Raw genomic sequence first — 21,468 nt, 5'->3', positions numbered from 1 at the left:
GATCGCTCCCCACACCATGATGCCGGGTGTTGGCCCTGTGTGCCTCGGTCGTATGCAGTCCTGATTGTGGCGCTCACCTGCACGGCGCCAAACACGCATACGACCATCATTGGCACCAAGGCAGAAGCGACTCTCTTCGCTGAAGACGACACGTCTCCATTCGTCTCTCCATTCACGCCTGTCGCGACACCACTGGAGGCGGACTGCACGATGTTGGGGCGTGAGCGGAAGACGGCCTAACGGTGTGCGGGAGCGTAGCCCAGCTTCATGGAGACGGTTGCGAATGGTCCTCGCCGATACCCCAGGAGCAACAGTGACCCTAATTTGCTGGGAAGTGGCGGTGCGGTCCCCTACGGCACTGCGTAGGATCCTACGGTCTTGGCGTGCATCCGTGCGTCGCTGCGGTCCGGTCCCAGGTCGACGGGCACGTGCACCTTCCGCCGACCACTGGCGACAACATCGCCTCACGCCCCACGTGTTGAGCAATTCGGCGGTACGTCCACCCGGCCTCCCGCATGCCCACTATACGCCCTCGCTCAAAGTCCGTCAACTGCACATACGGTTCACGTCCACGCTGTCGCGGCATGCTACCAGTGTTAAAGACTGCGATGGAGCTCCGTATGCCACGGCAAACTTTCTGACACTGACGGCGGCGGTGCACAAATGCTGCCAACACCGCGGTTCCTGGTGTGTCCGCTGTGCCGTGCGTGTGATCATTGCTTGTACAGCCCTCTCGCAGTGTCCGGAGCAAGTATGGTGGGTCTGACACATCGGTTCTTTTTTCCACCTGTTCTTTTTTCCATTTCCAGGAGTGTATTTGTCCAATGAATGCCCGTTCGTGTTCTGACATTCTTCTTGGTGTAGCAATTTTAATGGCCTGTAGAGTAGCTGTAGCGCTACAGAGTGTATCAGCTGTCAGCGGGGCCGTGGCAAGTGATTGGCAGCGGACTTTATGTGCTCGCCTTTTTTTAGTAGAGTGTGTGTGTTCTCCGTGTGCCCGCAGCGGAGCGCCTGAACGAGTACATCTCGCGCTACGAGCCGCTGAGCTACGACCGCGCCGAGGTGCACCGGGCGCACACCCGCGTCCGCCGTTCGGCGCCGCGGCCCGGCGTCCACCCGCTGAGCATCGAGTTCGAAGCCCGGGGCCGGCGCTTCCCGCTCCGCCTGCGCCGCGACACCGCCGCCTTCAGCGACCGCCTGCAGGTGCTGGGCTCCGCCGGGCAGCCGCTGCACGTCGACACCGCACACCTCTACCACGGACACCTGGCCGGTCAGTGCTCGCCCCTCTCCGTACGCCTCTCGAGGCGCCGCGTCTGCTCTTGTTGTGGCCTCCACTCCTGAGAGACTGGTTCGGTGCAGCTCTCCATGCTGCTCTATCCTGTGCGAGCTTCCACTACCCACTGCAGCCTGTATCCTTCTGAGTCTGCTTAGTGTACTGTAGTCGATAGTAAAAAAGAGGAGAAAACAAAAAAAGGTTGAAAATGTGGGTAGAAATCGTGAGCAAAAAGTTTTTTTTAAAAAAAATCGTTAATGACCGTGGAAAAAAGGGAAACTAAGAAATGCAAATCGGACTTCGTATTACAGAAAATTTATAGGACTTCGTGATTCGGAAAAGCTGCTGTTGGGGTGATCCTTGTGGCGTTTCTGAGCAAACGTCAAATCAATTTCCACTACAAAAATTATTTGAAAAAAGACAGATAATAACAAATGTGACTAACAGGGGGAAATGGCGTAGATAAGAGTTCATTCTTTACCACGTTAACATGTCTTCTTTCGTGCGGCTTCCAGGTCTTCAAAATCTCCTACTTCATTTCTGCGTGAAAACTCTGCTCCGAAATCTTGCAATAAGTTTCATTGTCCAGGAATTTCTAATGTATACAAAACCGTCTTGATATTAAACACAGTTTATTTTACGTTGCTTCCCTCCTCCAAATGTCATAACAACTTCCACAATATGTCTACACATTAATAAGTTTGTTTTCGTCATCAGATCACGTCTGCATTAAACTTCCGCTCTCAAGAGACAATAAAGACGGATAGAAAAAAAAGAGTTACAATTTTAGTATTTTCTCTGCCGTCGAGCGCTCATACCGCTGCGACGGTATAATTTATGTCTGAGGGAACGAGTGTAGCGCGGCGAAGTGCAAAGTCCCGCTACAGTATTCATCTCTTGGTCTCCCTCTACGATATTTTACTCTCCACGCTGCCCTCCAATACTAAATTTGTGATCCCTTGATGCCTCAGAACATGTCCTACCAACCGATCCCTTCTTCTAGTCAAGTTGTGCCACAAACTCCTCTTCTCCCCAATCCTATTCAATACCTCTTCATTAGTCGTATGATCTACCCATCTAATCTTCAGCATTCTTGTTTAGCACCACATTTCTCAAGCTTCTATCCTCCTCTTGTCTTAACTATTTATTGTCTATGTTTCACTTCCATACATGGCTACACTCCATACGAATACTTTCAGAAGTGACTTCCTGACACTTAAATCTATACTCGATGTTAACAAATTTCTCTTCTTCAGAAATGCTTTCCTTGCCATTGCCAGTCTACATTTTATATCCTCTCTACTTCGACCATCATCAGTTATTTTGCTCCCCAAATAGCAAAACTCCTTTACTACATTAAGTGTCTCATTTCCTAATCTAATTCCCTCAGCATCACCCGACTTAATTCGACTACATTCCATTATCCTCGTTTTGCTTTTGTTGATGTTCATCTCTTACCCTCCTTTCAAGACACTGTCTATCCCGTTCAACTGCTCTTCCAAGTATTTTGCTGTCTCTGACAGAACTACAATGTCATCGGCGAACCTCAACGTCTTTATTTCTTCTCCATGGATTTTAATTCCTACTCCGAATTTTTCTTTTGTTTCCTTTACGAAAAACATCGGGGACAGGCTACAACCCTGTCTCACTCCCTTCCCAACCACTGCTTTCGTTTCCTTTACGAATAACATCGGGCACAGGCTACAACCCTGTCTCACTCCCCTCCCAACCACTGCTTTCGTTCCTCTCGACTCTTGAAACTGCCATCTGCTTCCTGTACAAGTTTGAAATAGCCTTTCGCCCACCTTCAGAATTTGAAAGAAAGTATTCCAGTTGCCTGTCATTGGAAATCTTCGTCCTTTCAACGGGGTTTTCAAGTTCCCAAATAAAAAAACTTCCCCAAGGACTTGGTGTCGAGAGTACGGACGATGAGGCAGCACAGTGATTACGTTTTTTGTGCAGTTGTCACGCACCAACAGGGATGAATGTGCAGGTGCGTTATCGTGAGGCAAGAGCCGTGAATTGTCTCGCTACATTGCAGGCAGTTTTCTTCTCACCTTTCATCACAGGCAGCGCAACACGTCCCGATAGTTCCATCGATTAACATAACGTTCCCGACATGAACTTCGGCGGTAGACTTCGAAGGGCGTCCTGAACGCGGTTTATTTTTCGTCCGGCCATTTTTAAACCGTGTAATGCCGAATGCCCCTAAAGCTCTCATCACCGTAGGCTTCCTGGATCATTTCGTGTGTCTTTGTAAAGGTTTCACGTCCGAAAGAACAGACACCATATCCATATAAGTACACTGCTGGCGATTAAAATTGCTACACCAAGAAGAAATGAAGATGATAAAACGGGTATTCATTGGACAAATATATTATACTAGAACTGACATGTGATTACATTTTCACGCAATTAGGGTGCATAGATCCTGAGAAATCAGTACCCAGAAAAACCACCTCTGGCCGTAATAACGGCCTCGATACGCCTGGGCATTCAGTCAATCAGAGCTGGGATGGTGCGTACAGGTACAGCTGCCTATGCAGCTTCAACACGATACCACAGTTCGTCAAGAGTAGTGACTGGCGTATTGTGACGAGCCAGTTGCTCCGCCACCATTGACGAGACGTTTTCAGTTGGTGGTGAGAGATCTGGAGAATGTGCTTACCAGGGCAGCAGGCGAACACTTTCTGTATTCAGAAAGGCCCGTACATGACCTGCAACATGCGGTCGTGCATTATCCTGCTGAAATGTAGGGTTTCGCAGGGATCGAATGAAGCGTAAAGCCACGGGTCGTAACACATCTGAAATGTAACGTCCACTGTTCACAGTGCCGTCAGTCCGAACAAGAGTTGACGGAGACGTGTAACCGATGGCACCCCATACCATCACGCCGGGTGATACGCCAGTATGACGATGACGAATACACGCTTCCAATGTGCGTTCACCGCGATGTCGCCAAACACGGATGCGACCGTCATGATGCTGTAAACAGATCCTGGATTCATCCGAAAAAATGACGTTTTGCCATTCGTAGAGCCAGGTTCGTCGTTGAGTACACCATCAGAGGCGCTCCTGTCTGTGATGCAGCGTCAAGGGTAACCGCAGCCATGGTCTCCGAGCTGATAGTCCGTGCTACTGGAAACGTCGTCGAACTGTTGGTGCATATAGCTTTTGTCTTGCAAACGTCACCATCTGTTGACTCAGGGATCGAGACGTGGCTGCACGTTACAGCCTTGCGGATAAGATGCCTGTCATCTCGATTGCTAGTAATACGAGGCCGTTGTGATCAAGCACGGCGTTCCGTATTACCCTCCTGAACCCACCGATTTCATATTCTGCTAACAGTCGTTGGATCTCGACCAACGCGAGCAGCAATGTCGCTATACGATAAACCGCAATCGCGATAGGCTACATTCCGACCTTTATCAAAGTCTGAAACGTGATTGTACGCATTTATCGTCCTTACACGAGGCTTCACAACAACGTTTGACCAGGCAACGCCGGTCAACTGCTGTTTGGGTATGAGAAATCGCTGGAAAACGTTGCTCATGTCAGCACGTTGTAGGTGTTGCCACCGGCGCCAACCTTGTGTGAATGCTCTGAAAAGCTGATCACTCGGCGCCACCCTTGTGTGAATGCTCTGAAAAGCTGATCATTTGCATATCACAGCATCTTCTTGCTGTCGGTTAAATTTCGCTTCTGTAGCACGTCATGTTCGTGGTGTAGCAATTTTAATGGCCAGCAGTGCAATTTTAATCAAGCGTGGCCATCGTCATCGTGATGGTCTGACGTCAAGGCGATTTAAGCCCTAGGTAGAACAGTGTGATGCTGGTCTGGGTTACTTGGATACACCATTTCTGAGCGATGCCGGCCGCCGACGCAGGCGCCGTTTCCACACAGCTGGCGTACAAATACTTTCGCCCCACTGCTGCAGTGCGAAGTTAGCCAAAGGTCACCACCGACTCACAGCGGCTCCTACACCCCATTTGCACCCATTTCCCAGAACGTGTGTCCGTAATTAACACGTTTCCACACAGCGGCTCTGGTATAGGGCAAACCGTCCTGCCAACTGCCGGGCTGTTTGGTGAGTAAACGAGCCAGTTGCTCTCGAGCTGTCAGCTGGCAAATACATGCGCGTCCATACCACGCTCCGTTACGTGTGTTTCGCGGCTGTGAGGCAGCGCGCAGTCGGAAAAAGACGGCGCAACCTCGCTAGTTTCAGGTGTGGTACGAAGGCGGATCTCTTGTTTCAGAAGACCCGCTTTCGTATCCCACGCCAGTCGTGCTCTTGAAAGCTACTGGAACAGCCCCTGAGATCACCAATCAAAATACACCCTTGGTCAAAATATTGAGCACCTTAGAAATTTTTGACGCATGCGGTGTACACGTTGTTGTTGTTGTGGTCTCAGAGACTGGTTTGATACAGCACCCCATGCTACTCTATCCGGTGCGAGCTGCTTCGTCTCCTAGTACGTACTGGAACCTTTGTATATTTTCTAACCTACCTGCCCGATTAAGGGATCTGACATTCCACGCTCCGACCCGTAGAACGCCAGTTTTCTTTCACCTGATAACGACGTCCTCTTGAGTAGTCCCCGCCCGGATATCCGAATGGGGGACTATTTTACCTCCGGAATATTTTACCCAAGACGACGCCATCGTCATTTAACCATACAGTAAAGCTGCATGCCCTCGGGAAAAATTACGGCTGTAGTTTCCCCTTGCCTTCAGCCATTCGCAGTATCGCCAGAGCAAGGCCGTTTTGGTTAGTGTTACAATTCCAGATCAGTCAATCATGCAGGCTGTTGCCCCTGCAACTACTGAAAAGGCTGCTGCCCCTCTTCAAGAACCACACGTTTGTCTGGCCTCTCAACAGATACCCTCCGTTGTGGTTGCACCTACGGTACGGCTATCTGTATCGCTGAGGCACGCAAGCCTCCGCACCAACGGCAAGGTCCATGGCTCTTCGGGAGGGGGGGGGGGGGGGTCGCTGTAGATAACAGTAAGTAAATCCTTTGGTTTAAAAAGTGGTTTGTCAGCATCGAAAATTGACAAAAACAATGATCCACCTCAAAGCCACCATCCACCAATAAAACATGTAGTGTAACAAAATTTGTCACTTGAATGTTTTTCCGTGTACTAATTAGTTCGCTACATTCGCTTGTTATGGACACACATCACTAATATAGCGCTCTCTTCATGTTTAGGTCTGTGACATCGTGATACTGTTGCCTTATGCGTAAAAGAAACCAGCTTGCTTTTGAAAAACGGGTGGAGCTGAAGCTTTTGCAGGAGGAAGGGGAATTGTAGGTGGATTTTTCAAAATGTGAAATGTTCACGCTGATCTGTACAATATGCTATTGAGCGTTTCGTCGTGACCAGGTCACGTGTTAATAGGACCAGCACCAGCAGCAAGTGTATCACAACAGACGGAATAAGAGAGGGAAAAGAAGCCATTTAGACCTCGCTGCTGAGTTGCCTGAAAGTTTTGAGAAAACAATATCTACTCGCATCATGCTTAGACGACTTCAAGAAACTGGTCTAAAAGGCTGTAGACCTAGGAAGAAGCCATGGCTGTCTGAGAAGAACAGAAAGGCGTGGTGTAAGTGGGATCTAAAATACCAGTCACCGAACAAGTTTGGTAAAATATCACGTGGTCTGACAGAGCATCGTGTTGACAAACTTACCTGAATGTTTGCTCCAAGTGCACATACCGGTTTGGTTGGAAAACAAAGTGTATTAACTTAGAAACTCATCAAAGAATTCTCCACAATATTTATTCACATTTCAGAGTTTTGGTACACCCAGTATGACCTATATCTGTTGGCTGATGGGCGAGGGATGTAACACAGAGTGTGAGGTAGTCCGTACTGTAAAAGAAGCGTCATGATCTGGGGCTCCATGTGAATGCTGCAGGAGAGGGCCAAATGGATTTCCATAAAGAACATAGAAGTCCTAGAATCTGCTTTACTGCCCTCTTTTACAACACTTTTTGGCAGTACGAATACTATCTATCTGTCTATTGCTTGCGCCTTCGTCTCGCGTTGTGCGTGGGGTGGCCACCCCGTACCCCCCCGTACCCCCCCCCCCCCCCCCCCCCCCCCCCAGGACGGAGTCAGAGTACCCCATCTGTCTGTGTCCAGTGTAAATCATGGAAAAGTGCGGATGTGTTTCAAATGTCTGTGATTCATGTAACTGAAGCAGGACATGGAGACCAGCCCGGTATTCACCTAGAAGGATGTGGAAAACCGCCTAAAGACCACATCTAGGCTGGCCGGCGTACCGGCCCTCATCAGTAATCCGGAGGGTAGATTCGATCCGGGGCCAACGCGCCTACCCGAGTCCAGGAAGCAGCGCATTAGCGCTCTAGGCTAACTTGGCGGATATTTTTCGATACAAATACGGATGGCGTTAAACTCCAGCACGATAATGCAACCTGCTATAAATCTGTCCACACAATGACTTGGCTTCCAGAAAATAACATCGAGCTTCTGGACTGGCGTGCCCTATTACAGGATCTGAACCCGGTAGACCAATAGATAGAGATAGAAAACAACAATAGATAGTGCATGTGCTTTTCAAAGTGTTGGAAAGCACACTAGTTAAAACTGCCGCCCTTTTTGCTATGATGGAATGCTGGGTAACCATGCTGCAATATACTGTTATTATAGAAAGCTAGTATAGACATTTCCCATTCTTCTTGACATTTAGGATAACAAGACCCAGGGCAAAGGTTAGATATGAAGATTTGAGGAATGGTTTCTCAGAAGTGACATTTTCTGTGTCGGGCACTGCTACTTGCTGCAACTATTGACTCCGTTATTGTTTCGCAATACTATGTTTGGATTGTCAGGCTGCAGTCCATTCATTTGTAACTAATATTCGCTATTGTTTCATTTATCAATAAATGATATTACGTATATGTTATAATCTAGCAGAAACCATGGAGATGATGGAAACACAGATTAACATATTATAATCTGAAATTACTTCTATAGACAAGAAGAATGTAGTAATTCCAATCCCAAAGAAAGCAGGTGTTGACAGATGTGAAAATTACTGAACTATCAGTTTAATAAGTCACAGCTGCAAAATACTAACACGAATTCTTTACAGACGAATGGAAAAACTGGTAGAAGCTGACGTCGGGGAAGATCAGTTTGGGTTCCGTAGAAGTGTTGAAACACGTGAGGCAATACTGACCCTACGACTTATCTTAGAAGAAAGATTAAGGAAAGGCAAACCTACGTTTCTAGTATTTGTAGACTTAGAGAAAGCTTTTGACAATGTTGACGGGAATACTCTGTTTCAAATTCTAAAGATGGCGAGGGTAAAATACAGGCAGCGAAAGGATATTTACAATTTGTACAGAAACCAGATAGTTACAAGAGTCGAGGGACATGAAAGGGAAGCACTGGTTGGGAAGGGAGTGAGACATGTTTGTAGCCTCTCCCTGATGCTATTCAATCTTTATATTGGGCAAGCAGTAAAGGAAACAAAAGAAAAGTTCGGAGTAGGTTTGCCGATGACATTGTAATTCTGTCAGAGACAGCAAAGGACTTGGAAGAGCAGCTGAACGGAATGGACAGTGTCTTGAAAGGAGGGTATGAGATGAACATCAACAAAAGCAAAACGAGGATAATGGAATGTAGTCGAATTAGATCGGGTGATGCTGAGGGAAAATGAGACACTTAAAGTAGTAAAGGAGTTTTGCTATTTGGGGAGCAAAATAACTGATGATGGTCGAAGTAGAGAGGATATAAAATGTAGACTGGCAATGCCAAGGAAAGCGTTTCTGAAGAAGAGAAATTTGTTAACATCGAGTATTGATTTATGTATCAGGAAGTCGTATCTGAAAGTATTTGTATGGAGTGTAGCCATGTATGGAAGTGAAACATGGACGATAAATAGTTTGGACAAGAAGAGAATAGAAACTTACGAAATTTGGTGCTACAGAAGAATGCTGAAGGTTAGATGGGTAGATCACATAACTAATGAGAAGGTATTGAATAGAATTGTGGAGAAGAGGAGTTTGTGGCACAACTTGACAAGAAGAAGGGACCAGTTGGTAGGACATGTTCTAAGGCATCAAGGGGTCACCAATTTGGTACTGGAGGGCAGAGTGGAGAGTAAAAATCATATAGGGAGACCAAGAGCTGAATACACTAAACAGATTCAGAAGGGTGTAGGTTGCAGTAGGTACTGGGAGATGAAGGAGCTTGCACAGGATAGGGTAGGATGGGGAGATGCATCAAACCAGTCTCAGGACTGAAGACCGCAACAACAACAACAAACTACACTGCTGGGAAAAAAAGAGTACATCCTTTTAGAGATTTCCAATTCACTCAGTATTTATTGTTGAAACAGTACAATTGAGAAAATGAATTGATTAAATTTACAGATCAATACCACAAATGGTTTTCAGGGACCAGGTATGAAACGATGCTGAAACACCGACATTAATTACATGGTGTAGCCTCCAAGGGTGGAAATGCAAGTGGTGACTGTGGCACAGTGAATACCATCCTGGGATACACTATGCCATACCCGGTTGACATAGTTCTCTAAGAGTTGTGGGTTGGCGAGTCACTTCTCCTCCCATCGTGTCCGCACGTGCTCCATTAGAGACAAATCCGAAGTCCGTGCTGGCCGGGGAAGTTGCTGCACGTCTTGCAGTGTGTGTTGAGTTTCACAAGCAGTGTGTCAGCAGGGTTATCCTGCTGTAACGACACACCATGCCCCTGTTGCAAGAACAGCAAAAGAATGGGTCTAACAACATACCAAGTGCTGGTTAGCGTCTCCTACAGAATCACCAAAGGTTAACAAGAGTTGCAGCTTATCGCAACCCCAGACCATAAGGCCTGAGGTGGCGCCAGTGAGTCTTGGATGAATGCACTGTATGAAACAATGCTCACCAAGTTTACGTGGTATGAACAAATGACCATCTCCTGCATGCATGCAGAATCTGCTTTCATTGCTGAAGACAACAGTGCTCCGCACCATATTCCAAGCCATCCTCTGATGGCACAAGTCCTGTCATGCACATTGATGCTATAATGTGAATGGAAAATGGGTAGAATTATTGGTGCCTGTAGTACAATGGCTACTAACCAGGTTGCTACAGTTTGTGCTGGCACATCCTTCTTCACCGCCCTCTTTTTCTGTGCTCTGGTAACTGTACAATCTGCCACTGCTGCCCTTACAGTACGACGATCTTGGTGTGTGTCTGTGCTGCGTGGACATCCAGAACCTTGTCTACGGGTTTGAGAATGTTCACTCAACCACCGATATCAGCGCCACTGCACAACTGGTGGAGCATGTCCAAGTTGTGTGGCAGTTCCCCTAAAGGTTCATCCTGCCACTCACAAGGCCACAGTTTGTCCTTTTCAAACTGGCTCACTTGGCTGCAGGGAGCATGGAGCATGGAGCGTGGTTGCCATCTTCCTTCACATCTTTGCGCCACACTGAATCTACAGCTACCTTCTGGCTGAGAACACTTCCTAATAAAGGATAGACTCAGAAGTTAGGTGACCAAACAGCAAGGTCATGGGTCTCATCAGATTAGGGAAGGATGGGGAAGGAAGTCAACCGTGCCATTTCAAAGGAATCGTCCCAGCATTTGCTTTGAGCGATTTAGGGAAATAAAGTGGGATTGAACCATCGTCCTCCTGAATGCGAGTCCAGTGTGCTAACCACTGCACCACCTCTCTCTGTTAGATGCAGTGCTCACCAGTTTTGTAGAACAATAGAAAATGAAAGTGTGTCAAATGCCCTGGGATTTTGTTTGGCTTCCACTCTGTGAGGCAAGACTTTAAAGTGAAAGAACCTGATGAATCCATACACTGAAATGAACCAGTTATTTCATAGTGGAATTCATGATTGATATTCTTCTGTCTAAATTTATCTGTAACTTTGATGTAATAATATACTTTTGCACAAAAACCGTCTAGTAATGAAGTTAGGACTTTTTTTAAAATGTAAACTGCGTGTAATTGTGTGCAGTGCAGCTGGGATGGCACAGAGAAGGTAGACTATATAATATTCACTTTCCATTTTGTTGCAGGTGAACCCAAGAGCCACGTATTTGGCTCTGTCATCGATGGAGTGTTCGAAGGCAAGATATACTCGCCTTCAGATGGTGCCTTCTACGTGGAGAAGGCACACCACTTCTTCCCGTCGGGACACAACGACTCCATCCACTCTGTGATATACCACGAGGCAGATGTCGAAGACCCTTACGAAAGCCAGCGCACAGGTGAGTTTTGTGCCTCTTGTTCATCTCAGCCTTGATTGAATGCCCTGTGTGTGCTCCTGTGCCTTGGAAATACATGTAGCAGTGACAGTAAGCAGATATTGATATAATGAACAAAAAATATTTGTATTTTCAATAAGTTTTTGTATGTGTGGATAACATCCACTTGTAGATAAGGGATCTTGATTTGAAACAGCATGATTAACACTTATGTTAGTGGAACATTAATTTGCCATCCAATTTACACCTCAGAAGATAGTGTTCTGAAAAGTGGCCATTGTGTGCCATTGTGATAGTCAATAGATACATTGAAAAACAAGTAATCACTGATTTCCTGATTGCTCCTCAGACAAAATGTAAATTTTATGAAAAGCTCATCATTGTCTTACCAAAATGGTCTTGCCAATTTTTTATATGATTATTGTATGCTGTCTCGAACAGTCTGTGTGGTATTCCTGTGTACACTGCTTACGCTTGTATCTGTTGACTGAATGTTGCTTGACTGTGGGATGCTGTTCATGGGACCTCATAGGTGACCAAATGCTAGACACGGAGTAGAGAGTTATATGGGCCAGAGGCCTGGGCATTATGAAAAGACAATAAAAGAAGGGTGTGAGTAGAGAAGACAGAGTAAGGAACAAAGAGATTTTGGGGAGAACAGAAACTCTGTAAGAAGCAAGAATGGCTTAACCATGTTTCAGAAGGCTGTGCTTACTCAGCAAGCTATTGAAGGAATGGAGAACGTATAGGGTGATGGGGTAACCAGGAAGTGAGCAGAACAGAGGAAGGCGAAATGGAAAAGTACCACGACTAGACCTGCCACAAGGCAGAACAAACAGTGGTGGTGGTGTCTTATTCTTGGAATAAAGGCAGAACTGAAAGTGAAGTGCCGCCTATTAGAAAACAGAATGGTTAGGCCACAATTAAAAAGTGTCTGATGCAGCAGTGGAAGTACTTTCTTTGGAATGATCTCCTCATTTATGTACTTCAGATTCTGGATGGTCGCATTGTCTGTGGTCAATGTATTGTTATACATTTTTCTGTATTACTAATATATGTCGTAGAAAACAAATGGCAAACCTATCACATTAAGCAGTATTAGACTATGGCTACCATCATCATCACCATGACAGTAATTATCATGCTCATTATCACTGCTCACCACAACCATCACCATCATTCTGATGATTACCATCATGATCATTACCACCACCATAATTACCATCCCTATCCCATCAAAGCTTGTGGCTCCTGTATATATTGTAGCACCTGAGACCATGGTTCCTGAGACAGTATTGATTATGCCATAATTGAGTACTGCTCATGTATGTGGGACCCCCTTTAGGTTGGATTAAAGGAAAACATCAAAGCAATTCAGAGTTGTACTGCTAGATTTCTTATGGCAGTGCTACAGGAAGCCAAGTAGGGATCCATGGGACTGAAGAAGGCAAGTGAAACCCTTTTTAAGGTCCCCTTTTATCATGGAACAACTGGTTTGTTTCTGTAGTATGTTTTTAATGGAACATTATGTGAATTGTTTATCTCCAACAAAATGATAATTATTGCAGACAACATTTATTTGCATCAAAAACTAATTTCAAAATTTACTCAGATTTCTTTGAATAACTTGAATTTAAAATAACATAAACAGAACTTTTAAATATACTTTTTAATGATATGAGTGGTGCTGGTTTTTGTTTTCAGGGATATACCTACTATTAAGTATTGTGGATGAAAACTGAACTACGAGTATCATGACAGATTTGGCATCAAGTCTGTTGGGTATTGATTTTGTCTTGCCACGTTAGCTGAGAACCCTGCTCTGCACGTGTGTGTAGTTGTCCAGTGATAAAAGAAGCAGTACAGTCTTTTGAAAGAATTGAAGATATTTGTATTTTAAACTGTGCCAGAACTCTGTTAATGACAGTAATTTAAATTTTTCTTCCGGTGATGAAGTGGATAACAGTTTGCACTCTTCTGCTCACATGTTCGAAGGTCGTGTATTGATGATAAATATTGTTTCAGTCCACAATTCATTTTAATATGCAGTCTGCTCTTCATCTGGAAAACACTAAAGATAGGGGAGAGAGTAATACTGACTGCTCTGACTGCAGATGCACTGAGAGACAGACAATGTTGATCATTTGAGTGGCCCTTTACCATCTTGCCTCTTGCAGTTGTTCCTTGATAGTCAAGTTTGCCATCTGTGATGCTGCTGTTTTGGTCTTGGGGCTCATGTCTGGTCTCTGATGAATACAGTGTTATTGATTGTATACAAACATTGCTGCTGTCTATCCAGATAAGTGGAAGCTAGGATTAACTGTAATTCTGTGTTTTTAAGTTACCTTCTTGAATATCGTAAAAAAGGCACATCTGTTTTGTGGAACAATTGAGTGATCTCCATGGATCCCTGGGTTTCGTGGACAGATAGTAATAAACACTGTAATAGATAATAATGTGACATATTTCAAATATTGAAATCCCTTGCGAAGACAGGTGAAAATGTGTACACCCAGTGTTGTTAACATTTGAAGTACTGGAAGACTGCAAGAGAGTTGAGACAGTGTGGCTGTATACTTCAGATATAGAGCATGAGATGGCTGGCCAGATGAAAAGCTTGTGTATTAATGCTTGTTGCTGTCACCCAACTGGCCATCTCTAATCCTTGTTTTTGTTACCTGATGTTGCAAAGCCATGCAACACAGAATGAAGAGCAAAGGAGCTGTGGAAGGCTGTTTGTTCTGCATATTACTCTCCACAGCAGTGGAGTGAAATTTCAGTTGCGTAAAATGAAGTGCTGCTGGAGCATTTATATTGCTGGAACATTTATATTACTTCCTCTTGGGTAACTGTGAGGTCGTCTAACACTGTGAAATGGTCTGTTTCTGTGCTAGTAGCCTCGTTCCTTGACTTCAATGCTGCAACAATTCATTCTGCGGCATTCATGGTAGGGTTTTCCAAAAATATTTTATCTCTCACATGGTATAAAACTTAATTTGTTTTATCTGCACCAGTGTTTGACTGTATTGATTTCCATCCTTGATGCAGGCCTGCCGAAGCCACAGTCTTAAACCATTCACTTTAATCACCTTGTAACATTCTACATCTACATCTACATCTACATCTACATCCATACTCCGCAAGCCACCTGACAGTGTGCGGCGGAGGCTTATGGTTACCACCTCTGCATTATGTATTACTAGATCAGTACTCTTATATCTCCAGCTACAATTACATTCAATTACTTCTCGATAATAGGAAAAAGGCTTTTAGAAGAGTAATAGCAATACCAAACAATAGTAGTTACAATACCCTTTGTACCATAAACAATCAAAATCAGATTCAGGAAATAAATATATGGAAAATGTTTAGATAAAAGAATAATATATTTCCCAAACTAACAAAATATAGATAACAGAATGAAATTTTCACTCTGCAGCGGAGTGTGCACTGATATGAAACTTCCTGACAGATTAAAACTGTGTGCTGGACTGAGACTCGAACTCGGGGCCTTTGCCTTTCGCGGGCAAGTGCTCTACCAACTGAGCTACCCAAGCACGAAGCCGTGTCTCCACAATATCCTTTCCTTCAGAAGTGCTAGTTCTGCAAGGTTTGCAGGAGAGCTTCTGTAAAGTTTTGAAGGTAGGAGACGAGGTACTGGCAGAAGTGATGCTGTGAGGATGTGGCGTGAGTCGTGCTTGGGTAGCTCAGTTGGTAGAGAACTTGCCCGCAAAAGGCAAAGGCCCCGAGTTTGAGTCTCGGTCTAGCACACAATTTTAATCTGCCAGGAAGTTTTAAAACATAGATAATTGATCGTTTAGCATTGTTAGAATGCTTATTTCTGCAATTTCAATTTTAGTGTGATTTTTATGTGGTTAGGAAACGTCTTAAACTTGTTCTAGCAAAGTAAGGAATATTATAGTGTGTTTGATATTATTGTTAAACTAGTTCATATTATAAATTCTGTTTTGAATTATTATAACAAGTAGTACAGTGCAGGAAGAGTAAAAATACTCAGCCTCGGGTATTGTTAGGGCAGATAAATGCTGTACCTGCTAGAGGACAGATCTGTGAGTACAGTTGAGATAAGTCCATGGGGCATGATTCAGATTTGGATTTACAATAGAGCAGCTTGTGTGTTGGACATTGTCTAAAACAGTATATTAGAACAGTGCAGTAATGGATTATTTTGGAGTGTTAAACAGTTTGATTTAATATTGCAAAAGGCAGAATGATACTTTATATTCATATTTTGTTGAGTATTAGTGTTGGACAATGCAATGGACCTCACACACGCATTTCTATCAGATTACTGCATCTGGACTGTTTAATATCGCCAGTGTAGTATATGCTACCATTGAGGCTTATTACACCAAAGATTGATCATGAACTTGTAAGGTACAGATTTTGAAGTGAATAAATGTACATATTTACTTTACTTCAGTTGTGGCCTACATCATTGTAGTGAAATCCATTATGGTATCCTGTATTTATTGAACAAGCATATTTTAGCTCACATATGCAGTCGTAAAGGGTCACGAAGGCAAGATATTCACAGGTATTTAAACCATTTTTAACAGCTCACTAACTGGTGGGCCGTTACAACCTTCCAAATCTTCTCTCTATAATCTCTTCATAAGTCCCAAAAAAATTACTAAGATTACTGAGAACATATGATGTACAGAGAAAAATCTTTCCTTATACTTTCTGAGGTCCTACAAAACAACGTTTTTTTTTCTACTGAGAGAAATGAAATTTTCTTATGAAAGTGATTACAGATCTGAAAATGTTTATAACTAGTTGAGAAACCTGGCAGTGACCAGATATTTATTTGTGATTCTGCCTGAGACATTGTACTCCTGGAATTTATTTTTGATGTATAAAGCTTTTTTGTATACAACATTTGAAGTAGTAGAAGAGGGTACATGAATGAAGAGCCTGTTTGCTTCACTAATGTGGCATTGACCTACACAGAGCTAGCAGTGAGAAAAGAAACTGACAGCAAGATCTCCACCCGCAACATACAGTGTTTGGCCTTATATGTTGCTTATCGTCAGTGAATAACATGAGTTCACTGTGAATTGTACATGTTTGAAACAAAATGGAAAATTATTAGAAATAAGTGGGATTCAGGGTATCAACACACTCTCACCTGCGCCACTTTTTGTGAGAATTTCTCCTTCTATGATTTTATGTTAGAGAGAATATCTTAAGCCTCTGTGAGTTAAGGGTTCTGAGAAGTGAGATAATGCACAATGTTCTCAATTAGAATTTCATCGCACTTCGCTTTTGGAATCACTTTCCAAAGAGCGAATTAAAGCCTGATGTTCCCAAGGAGCAGCAAGTCTCATCTCTCCATCTTCATTGCACTCTTGAGATTTCGTAGTCCTCAGTCTTATAACCGTTCTGGTGTATTCAGGAAGACATGATCATTTCCAGGCATTTTTATGTGTAAAAAAAAATAAAATCAAAATCTGATGTGTAGGCACACAAACCACAAAGCAAACTTATTAAATTTGTTTTTCCTGGCATGGAATATAAGTAAAACATAACAAAAAAAACCAATATTGTTAAGTTTCTAGTACACAAAGTGAAATCTGTGAACCTGATCATACCCAAGTAAATTTGCTGTTAGTTTGTTAAGATAAGATTTTGGCACTTCAGTCTTTCCTTGATGTAATCTTCTGGAAATACAAATGTCACTACATTAAAAAAAAAAGCTAATAGTGCCATCTATTGGTTCTTTAATGTACCACAAAACAGCGCTGTCTATTGGTTCTTAGGTGTACTATACTGTAATGATTAAACATCCAAAATACTAAACCGATTGAATGATTTTAGATAAAATTTAAAACCACGATTTTTTTCCCCTTATTTTCATGAAATGAAGCTTATACATTGCCCCAAGCTACACTCCTGTTACCTATGAATAACCCTTGAAAATTTGTGTAGTAGTTTTGCAGATTTTTTTATTTATTTTCATTACAAGCTGACGTATATTGTGTTGTAGGTCACGTCGGAGGTTGTGGCATCACGGACGATGTGGTCCAGTGGATGGACCGCGTCCAGAACTCGGCGGATGAAGAGGAGCCCGAGCCGCCACCCCCCTCCGCCCCCGCCACCGAGGGGGCAGACGCGGAGCAGCTGGGAAGAGCAGGGGGCCGATGCCTACCAGAAGTACAGCCGCGAGGCCAACGAGGGCAGCAGAGGCGGCGGCAGAACCAAGAGGGCAACCCGGCCCAAGGAGGACAACCGCAACACGTGCTCGCTCTTCATACAGACTGACCCCCTCATCTGGAGGCACATCTCCGAGACGGTGAGTGCTGACTGATTCCTCCTCTTGCTGGTGGCTTTCTGTAGTGCTCTGATGCTATCACTGGAAAGAGCCACTCACCAAGTGCGGGGGCGTTCAGTAAGTAATGCAAAACATTTTTTTTTCTTGGCCAATTTCCATTGAAAAATTGGGAATTTGTCGTGAGACGACGTGGAATATTCCTGCATTATTTGATATAGCTCAATGAAGTTCCGATGGGTTGTGATGCTATACTTAGCCTTCAAAATATTGTCTGTAAAGGAGGTGTGTTACAGGCAGAGATCTATTGTTGAATTTCTTTTGGCAGAAAACTAGAGCAGTGCAGATATTTATAGCCACTTGCAGATTGCCTACAGAGACCTGGCAGTCCACAAAACCGCAGTGAATTGTTTGGCAAGGTGTCTTGTCATCATCGCAACAAGGTGGGGCAAAGCTCTCCAATGTCCCTGTGCTGCCACACAGTTGTGGCTCCTGCAGTGTTGTGTTGGAACATGTAGGCACTCCCATCGACTGATCACAATCGAGGACTATCTGCACAGAACTGCTTGTGCATTTTGAGGCTGGTCGTAACAGTGTTTTGCCAAACATTGTCACATGTGTCGCAGGCAATGAAACGTGACAAACGTGTTCTGTGACAGTACCAGGCCTCACCAAGTCTACCTTTCCTGAGAGTAGTTCACTCAACTTCATTTTGGACTGTTCTTCCACATCCACCCTACAGCCCAGATCTTGCACCTTCTGACTTCCATCTGTTTAGCACGTCACGTGTTTTGAAAACGTCAGTGCAATTGGCTGCTGTCCGCTGCCGTCGACCGCCGGTGCCATCACCCAGTGGGGGACGGGTGGTACACATCTTCAACAGCGGCATCCATATACCATTTAATTTCATGCCCTTTCAAGCCCACCAAGGACACTCGCGAACCATTGGAAAAAAGCTGGAGTGTATAGGATACCTTGCACCTGTGGAGATGTTTATGTGGGTGCCACTAAAAGAACTGTTTCAAAACGTTTGGAAGAGCACAAGGGAAATTGTAGAAGAGGAGAAGTGGAACGATCAGCTGTTGCAGAGCATGCTTTCCAGCCAGGAAACCACAATATTCATTTTGAGGAGACGCAAGTACTAGCGGCCACAAGCGGATGCTACGAAAGGCTCTACAGGGAGGCAAATGAAATCGCCAAACACCCTAATACTTTCAGTCGAAAGGAGGAAGGCGTGAAATTAAACGGTATATGGATGCCGGTGTTGAAGGAGATATGTACCAACTGTTCACCACTGGGTGATGGCAACGGCGATCGACGGCAGCGGACAGTGGCCAATTGCACTTACATTTTCAAAACACGTGACGTCACGCCTCGGCACGGGAGCGCGTGGTCACTGAATTTAGCGGCAGTCAGTAGTGAGCCAATGGGTGTGTTGGACCTTCCATCGAGCTACGGACCCCCTTGAAGATGTCTCCCACAGTCGGAGACGAAACGTTGGGAACTGAGACAAAATTTTTTTATCTTGCATTTTTGGTGAGCCTAAGCTTGTAGAATAGGCTTAAAGGAAATGCATTAAAATGGTTCATAGTAAGTAAATATATAATTACATTATCTTGGTAATAAGTACAAAATGTAGCAAATGTATTATACATTTCCAACATACAGTAAATATATAATTACATTATCTTGGTAATAAGTACAAAATGTAGCAAATGTATTATACATTTCCAACATACTGTCAGCACAACCAGAACAATCATAAAAGAATCACTTTAGTTTCATCATATAACTACTACTTTAGGTAGTAAGTACTGTCAGGGCATCCATGCCTTGGCCTACATTCATTAAGTGTGCTAGTGTCTCAATGCCAAGTCTTCCACAATTCCATCTTTGGAAAAAAGAAAAAAAAATCTTTTTGTGACTGATACACTTTTCTTTGTCACTGCCTCAATTGGTGATATAAATTCTGAGGCCCCTCTCATATAATAATGAACCTTGGAGATCTGTGTACTAGGCAAAGACTCTGCTGTGGAACTTACTATTCCATGGATAATGCTCTTCCATGTTAATTATCTGAAGAGATCTCAGGTATTGACAGAAGGATTCAATATATAAGCAGAGCATTATTTTGCACATCACTCGTGGCAGCCTAAGGGGAATTCATCATGTCACCTTTCTGTATATGAAGAAGAAATGTCTGCTTGAATGAAAATGAGTTGTAAAAATAACCCTGTAATTTTTTACTACAGTGTTAGTGGTGTGCTGTCTGACACTTGCACATTGATTAAATATGTGGGCGTAACATACAAGGTGGTGAGAAATGAAATGAGTGAATAAATTTAGTTGTGGGAAAGGCAAATTGTTGACTTTGGTTAATTCAGACAATTCTAAGGAAATGTAGCTCATCTATAAATCAAACTGTATGCAGAACGTCCACAGAACAGTTATATGGTCCGTTCTTCAGTACTGCTTGAGTGTCTGGGGTCCCCACCAGCAAGCTTAAAATAAGAAATTAAAACAATTCAGAGATGTGCTGCTAGATTTGCTACCGGTAGGTTTCATCAGCACATACGTATCATGAAAATGCTACTTGGTCTGAAATGGGGATTCCCAGAACGAAGATTGTGTTCATTTCGTGAAGCACTGTTGAGAAAGTTCACAGTACTAGCATTTCCAACAGACTGCAGAATGATTTGTTGTCACCAACTCACAGCTCACATAAGTACCTCAAAGACAGGATAAGAGTGCGTATGGAAACATGTATGTAGTTGTTTTTTCCTCACACCATTCATGTGGTGGCTGACGGACTTTGTATGTGGATGTAGTGAACAGTTTATTCTTCTTCAGATTTCTTCATCTGTTGTTGCCTGCAGCATACAAATATGTGACTCCTCCAAAGTATCTCTTGTTGTCGAATTTCAGTCTTGTACAGATTTATGAGATATTCAAATTATTTGGTTGCAGGTAAACGGTGATGCAGAAAAGACGAGGGAGGAGATTTTGTCCCTGATTGCACACCACGTTACGGCTGTCAACTATATTTACAGGGATACCAAGTTTGACGGCAATGTTGAGCACCGGAACATCAAGTTTGAAGTTCAGAGGATAAAGGTTTGTGAATGCTCTCTTTCATGTTCTGAAAAATTTCAATTAGCATATTGGCAGAAAACATATGGAGAAATTTCTCATCAATTCATCCAACTAATTTTGAATTAGTTGGAGACAATGTAAGAAAATGTTAATTTTTGTTGGGAGTCATTTTGCCAGAATTCGAGTGTATAGCAGCAAGTGATCCATCAAAATTGGACAGTGATTAATTTGAGTGGCAGTTCTCCAGAATATAATCTTTTGTGTGATTGTGTCAACAGATAGACGATGATGCTCCGTGTCAGCCTGGATGGAGAGGTGACCCGAACCAGTTCTGTATGGAAAACATTGACGTCAGCAACTTCCTGAATCTGCACTCTCTGGGCAACCACGAGGATTTCTGTCTGGCATATGTGTTCACGTATCGCGACTTCACCGGGGGCACGCTGGGGCTTGCGTGGGTCGCCTCTGCATCGGGTAAGCATCTGCTGATATTTGTGGAAGTATTGTAACCGTCATCTTGTGCAACTGTGCTTGGAGAAAATGAGCATGCCAAGA

The 21,468-nt window shown here is 43.8% G+C and overlaps 1 protein-coding gene across 1 annotated transcript in view; it reads left to right on the top strand.

The window, feature by feature from the left end:
- Positions 1–21,468, top strand: part of LOC126293282 (disintegrin and metalloproteinase domain-containing protein 10-like) — a 458,016-nt gene that overhangs the window by 397,355 nt on the left and 39,193 nt on the right. Inside the window, 6 exon segments of the mRNA XM_049986404.1 lie at positions 1,004–1,270; positions 11,340–11,531; positions 17,539–17,662; positions 17,664–17,844; positions 20,788–20,934; positions 21,192–21,387. Of these exon segments, the coding sequence (XP_049842361.1) occupies positions 1,004–1,270; positions 11,340–11,531; positions 17,539–17,662; positions 17,664–17,844; positions 20,788–20,934; positions 21,192–21,387 (1,107 nt within the window).

The sequence above is a fragment of the Schistocerca gregaria genome, chromosome 10 (genome assembly GCF_023897955.1).
Source record: "Schistocerca gregaria isolate iqSchGreg1 chromosome 10, iqSchGreg1.2, whole genome shotgun sequence".
Classification (NCBI taxonomy): Eukaryota; Metazoa; Arthropoda; class Insecta; order Orthoptera; family Acrididae; genus Schistocerca; species Schistocerca gregaria.
The sequence above is the reverse complement of the archived record's forward strand: the minus strand, read 5'-3'. Positions and strand labels throughout refer to the sequence as shown.